The sequence below is a fragment of the Gavialis gangeticus genome, unplaced genomic scaffold (assembly GCF_001723915.1).
Source record: "Gavialis gangeticus isolate Ggan-Ray unplaced genomic scaffold, GavGan_comp1, whole genome shotgun sequence".
Lineage (NCBI taxonomy): Eukaryota > Metazoa > Chordata > Crocodylia > Gavialidae > Gavialis > Gavialis gangeticus.
The window spans coordinates 510,733-516,712 of NW_017729013.1; the positions used below are offsets into that span (position 1 = coordinate 510,733).

Below are 5,980 nucleotides of genomic sequence, written 5' to 3' on the forward strand. Positions count from 1 at the left end.
TTGCTCCAGCAGGCTGAGGCCCTTTTATCATGCTGTCCATGTAGTAGAAATGGCGCATCACTCGAACACTTAGTCTTAAATTGCCCTGCTGATCCACTTAATTCGAAGCAATAACCATTAAGTTGATGATTGCATTAGCTCATGCTAAAAAAAAACCACACTTGAATATATTGCCAGACATCTTGGAAATTCCAGTACTAACAATGGTAGGGCTAAGTTAGACTGGCTTCTGTTTGCCTAAGTCTGTAAGAAAAATGCCAAATGAACAGGGATTGGTCAGGAAAATTATTACTGACTGGTTAAATTGCCGGCTGCATTTTCTGAGGGGGGGGCAGTCTCTTTACAAGAGGCCATTCATCCTCCCTGTAACTAAGTGGAGCTCTCCCAGAGGACAACTTGGCTTCATTAATCTATGTAGGAGACTTTAGGTTTCATTACAGATGCTTCTATTTATTATTTCCCCAGGCTCCTTATGTTGATGTAATTTGCATAAATAGCTACTTCTCCTGGTACCACGACTCTGGCCACCTGGAGGTTATTCAGCTGCAACTCAATACACAGTTTGAGAACTGGTATGAAACCTACCACAAACCCATAATCCAGAGTGAATATGGAGCAGACGCTGTATCTGGGCTGCACAGTGTAAGTTTTTTGGTTTTTTTTGTGGAAGCATTTATTTAAAATAAGGTCCGAGTCAAACTTAACACTGCTTCGTAGAAGTGTAGAGAAATAGGGCTGGAAAGGACTTGGTAAATCATCTAGTCCAACCCTGTGCCTGAGGGCTTGGACTAGATGACTTACTAGATGATTATCCAAACAATCCCCTACAAATCCTTGTCTAACGTACTACTAAAACTGTCACACAACTATAAGGCACAGGATCCTAACCTGCCACAGGTAAAGCAGGGGGACAATGGTAGTCAGTGCCCTTCTGCTACAGGAATTAAAATATGCCCGAGAGCACCAAGGTAGAGAGCTATGTTGGGATCAGTCCAACCCTGAACAGAGGGGCTAGATTCTTTAGCTAGAAAACTTCAGGTTCTCGTCCCAGTAGGAGCATAGACCGCCAGACAAAGTCCCCAGCCTTGGCTGCAGCCAATATCCATTGCTCCTAGATCTGACCAATCTTTATCCAGCCTCTCCCACCAACAGTGGAGATTCTGCAACTTCCCTAGGCAGTCTATTCCAATGTTTCACTCTAACACATTTTTCCTGATACCCAGTCTATAACTGTTTTACTGCAACTTCAAGCCACTAATCCATGGCCCGCTCTCTGCAGCAAGAGAGAAAAAGTCTTCTCCTTCTTTACAGCAGCCTTCAGATCGCTGAAGACTTGCCCCTTACTGTTAAGGCATTTTTCCATTATACGTAAGAGTCCCCAGATGCCGTACTGATGCAAGTGTTGAAATCCTGGTCTCACTTTAAGTCGGTGAGTGCTGGGCCATTGACTTCAAAAGGGAAAGGATTCCATCCCAGGGAGAGTGAGAGGGAAGACAACTCCAATGGACAACTCCAACTCCAGGTCTCCACTTGCAGTAAAAGGACTGCTACAGGCTGCTAATAAGTCTTCCTTCTCATTCTGTCTGGCTGCAGAAGAGATGTATAAAACTTAGCTACACCGTCTCCATTGGAGTTGTCACTTGCCTGCCATAGATAGCATTTCCACTGTAAATCTGACAGATTTATAAGCTGACCCTGCTTGGAATTGTTCAAGCCACTGCTTAAAATAAACCTGCTTAATAAGTCATGCTCTTGCGCCATGTCATAGTTTTCCTTTTTAGGACTAATTCTGACAGGCAGGCCACAGCTAATTGCTGATTCATATGTTGGTGGCCAAATCTCCAGAGAACAGATCCAGAAATATTCTGGGTTTTATTTGTGGAGAATATCAAGCAGGCAGCAAGGGCCAGCGTTGGGGAGAAAAGTTACTTTGTTCTGGGACAACTATGAGAATCTCTTGTAGAAGGCAGAGCCAGCTAGCTTGAGACGGGGGTACAGAGTACCTGTGTACCCATTCAGTTACCCACTCTCTTTTCCCATTCCTGGCCTCTCTGAAGCAGCTGCTGTTTCCACTCTTGGACCTGGCCACAACTGCATGGTAGATAGAGTGCGTGAGCAACTGTAAATGTTGTCAGTAAAGTTACCGCAGAGAGTCCCATGCTAGAATTGGCAGTGGCCTGCATTTTAAAGACTCTTCTCCCTCCCTGGACTGTAGGATCCACCACTGATGTTCAGCGAGGAGTACCAGGTAGCAGTGCTGAAGCAATACCATGCTGTCTTGGACAGGAAGAGGAAGGAGTATGTGATCGGGGAGCTCATTTGGAACTTTGCCGATTTCATGACGGACCAAGGTAAGCCCACTGCAGCATGGCACAAGAGCTTCCATCCCCCAACATCACAGCCTTCCCACTTTAGACAGGTGCAGACAAACTAAGTGCTAACAGGTTACATAGACCACCCAGCTGGCTTAGGTAACGCTGAAGTACTTCATTTACAAGTTCCCTTGTTGCTTCCTTTGTGAAACTCTCGTTACTGGGGGAGCAGGTGGGATGAAGGAAAAAGGTAAATGCCTGAATGTTAAGGTTTGAGTCCAGAGGGAAGCAAAGCTGGCCAGAACAGCTATTCATCCCTAGAGCTTCCTTCTCATTTTATCATCCAGCTCCTCCAGGAACTCTCCAGAGTTGTTTTGAAGAGCGTGCAAGGTCCACAAGCAGCTTGCTCTCCTGGTCTCAGATTTTCATCGTTCACTTTGTACACTGACCAAACTGGGCTGGAGAGGGTCACTGCTGTGCTACAAAATAGGACCAATTGCTATAACCAGCTTGGCTAAAATTGTGCTGGGAACAGTGGGTGTAGAAGAATATGCTGCAGCAAGTACTTAAATGCAAACAATCAGACTTTTTTTCTGCTTGCTGCAGTGGATCCAGACAAGAGTGTCCTTTAGGTAATTTTAATTCAGTCAGCTAAACAGCATTGTTTAAAGTTGCCTTTTGTGGCCTGCAGAGGACTTTGTGCAGTTCCCAAGGAACTTCTGAACTGTCTCGTGTGTTGCCAACTCCCACGTCTTGGTCTCCTGATGTGTCCAGTGACAGCTCGTGAAAGTTTACAGTGGGGCAGAGCTCTGTGTTTTGAGGACAATGGCCTCACACTTTAGAATTAAAACTACCTACATAGCCTGCAGGCTCCCGTACATTAAACCGGAGCCAAGCTGGTAGTGTGCAGAGAAACAAAACCAGTTTTTGCTGCTGCTCCATGGAAGCGACTTGATGAAGGGTTCGTTTGTTTCTGCTGTTGCAGTGGGACAGGTGCAGAGTAATATGCAGAGCAGGTTGGGGTGCAATCACTTGTCTGTGACATAGTTGTGCTGAAGTAACATGTCCAGTTCACAGTGGCACTTCCTGTCGCGCACAAATGAATCGAGGGGGGGAAAAGAGGTGTAGCATTTATTACTGCCTCCTCCCCTAGAAAGCCTGACTGCCCTCAATCTGTGCCTACCCTGGCATTTCCAGCCTGTGTCCAGCTCTAATAGCAGCAGTACCCAGTATGGCGAGGTGGAACAATGGTAAAAATGGTTGTCTGCTGTATGCTGCTAGGACTGGTGGTGGGGGATAAGGCAAGGCAAGATCTGGCATAGGTGTACAAACATTATTTGATCGACAGTGTGGCATATCAGCAAGACTTGAGTTGTGACTGGTTAAAAAAAAAAAAAAAGCATGCAGTATCATAAGGGACCAGTTACACTTATGCTATCTCCAGGGTGGTAGTAGCCAGGAAATGAACATGCTGTCTACTCATTCTCCTTAACTGACAGTTTTAAGTACTACTGAGCAATGTCTCAATAGCAGAAACCACAAATGCAGGCAGAAGGGAAAGTGGACAGGAAATTAAAACTAATGCCCTTGCAGCCTGTAGAGGGAGAGAGAGGATACAGCTTTCCTCTGTGACAGAAAAGGGATCTGATAGGGATGTGACAGGTTAAACTATAATTATATTTACACTGTTGGTGCAGTACAGTTAACATTTAAAATGGACTATGTTGCATGAACTATTACATGGTTTACCTGTACTACTTTTTCAGAATACCCTTCCCAGAAGCAACCCAATCTGTCTTTCCACATCTGCTCACCCCTTCCACTAGCAGTTTGCACACGTAACGAGGGCCGGGGTGGGAGGAGGCAGCAGCAGTGGAGCCAAGCAGAGCCAGCCTTCTCCCCAGAGGAGAAAGGGAGGCAGGGCAGGGCACAAGGGCCAGCAGCAGGAACACCACTTGCTGCCTGCCGCCTGCATGTCTTGTCCTGTGGCAAGCGGGGTGGGTGCTGGCTGCTCTGTAGGCATGCTGTCAGTTAAATCGTTAATCAATATATAATTAGGAGAGTTTAAACAGCTAACTTTTATATTTACATCCCTAGTGCTGGAAGACATGGCTGCTGGTTTTAAGTACAAAAGGGCACGAACAGTTAGTCAAGGAAGATGCAGGTTAACAGCAAGGGTGACTCAAACCATTCCTTTAGAACAGGAACATAAAATGTTTTCTTCGTAAAATCAAACTGTGAAACAGCAGTAGGAGAAAAGCCAGCTACTTCAGGTTACACAGTTCTCACACTAGGACCTTAGAGACTTAACCTAATAACCTTTGGTTCACAGCAAGATGGTTTGCATCAGTGGCTCTCAACCTCCTAGGGACACAAAGCACTCCTCTATAGCTTGTGAAGTGTGCAGTATTAGATTTCAAAAACTAAATTTATAGATTACAATGCTTACTTGCCCCCTGGCAGAGGGGCTGGGTAGTGTGGGTGGGAGCCAGGCAGAGGTGGCCTGGCCTTGTGGCATTCTCCTCACCCCTTCTAGCACACTAGTTAAGTATGCCCATCTGTGTACATCAGTGATTCTCAACTGGGTAGAGGTGTGCCTAAAAAGGGGGCCATATAGATGCATTTATGTGCAGGGGGGCTCTTCCCTCTAACTGGCTGAAGCTGTAAATTAATTATTGTAGTAGTAGGAAGTGAGACACCTGCTCTGTCCTTTCCACACTATTTTACAACCTCTTTTCTGCAGCTGTGACACGTGTTTTGGGGAACAAGAAAGGGATATTTACTCGTCAACGACAACCTAAGCCAGCTGCATTTGTTCTGAGAGAGAGATACTGGAAGCTTGCAAATGAATCAAGTTGTCTTCCTCCTACAGTGCAGTATTATAACGTATAACGTTTGGGAGTAGAGCTCAACGCTTTCAATAAATAGGAGTTATGTTACACTGCTGTTTCTGCTTGTTTCTTCAACAAAATACAAAACAAGGCAGAACAGGGAACACTTACTTTCCATGCTTATCTAATGGGAGATAAGTACCTTGCATTTTGGAACTGTGAAGCGCTGATACTTAAGACTCGAGATGAATGTGCTCATCCCCTGTCCAAAGGGCATCTTTAGGTAGTTGTACTCTTAAGAGGATGCAACATGGTGGCATAATCCACAGAAATGGATCATCTTCTGCACCAGATGTGCTGTCTGTAAACTAGAGTGCTGTTTGCAGAGCACGGAGCCCAAATTAGTCTTCCCAGCATTAATTTATTAGCAACCTCAGCACTCTGTTGACACCAACCTGAAATGCAAAGGCCGTAAGTCCCTCTACATTGGTTGAAACTGCATGCACAGATTACCTTCTAGCATCATGATTTAGAGTCATAAGGAGCATTACTGGACAAATAGCAAGCCAGTGATGAGGGCAAGTCTGGGATTAAGTTCTTTGATAACCTACATACAATCGAAGCTAGCACAGTGGATAATGGCAGACACCCAAACAGGCTACAGCACCACTTTTGCCAGCCCCATGTTCACAAGCTGGGTGTCAGATGGTAGGTGATGTACAGGGACACATGGCCATAAACTGCAATACACACTGCCATCAGACCAGAACGAAACATGGTACCAACTAGAATCCTTTTGTCTGTAACCTCCTCTTCTGCTCATTCCCTGAGAAAAAG

The 5,980-nt window shown here is 45.4% G+C and overlaps 1 protein-coding gene across 1 annotated transcript in view; it reads left to right on the forward strand.

The window, feature by feature from the left end:
• Positions 1 to 5,251, forward strand: part of GUSB (glucuronidase beta) — a 22,229-nt gene extending 16,978 nt beyond the window's left edge. The window contains exons 10-12 of the mRNA XM_019511351.1: positions 466 to 642; positions 2,216 to 2,351; positions 5,056 to 5,251. Of these exons, the coding sequence (XP_019366896.1) occupies positions 466 to 642; positions 2,216 to 2,351; positions 5,056 to 5,204 (462 nt within the window). The 3' untranslated portion in view covers positions 5,205 to 5,251. The remainder of the gene's footprint in view (positions 1 to 465; positions 643 to 2,215; positions 2,352 to 5,055) is intronic.
• Positions 5,252 to 5,980: the final 729 nt, after the last annotated feature.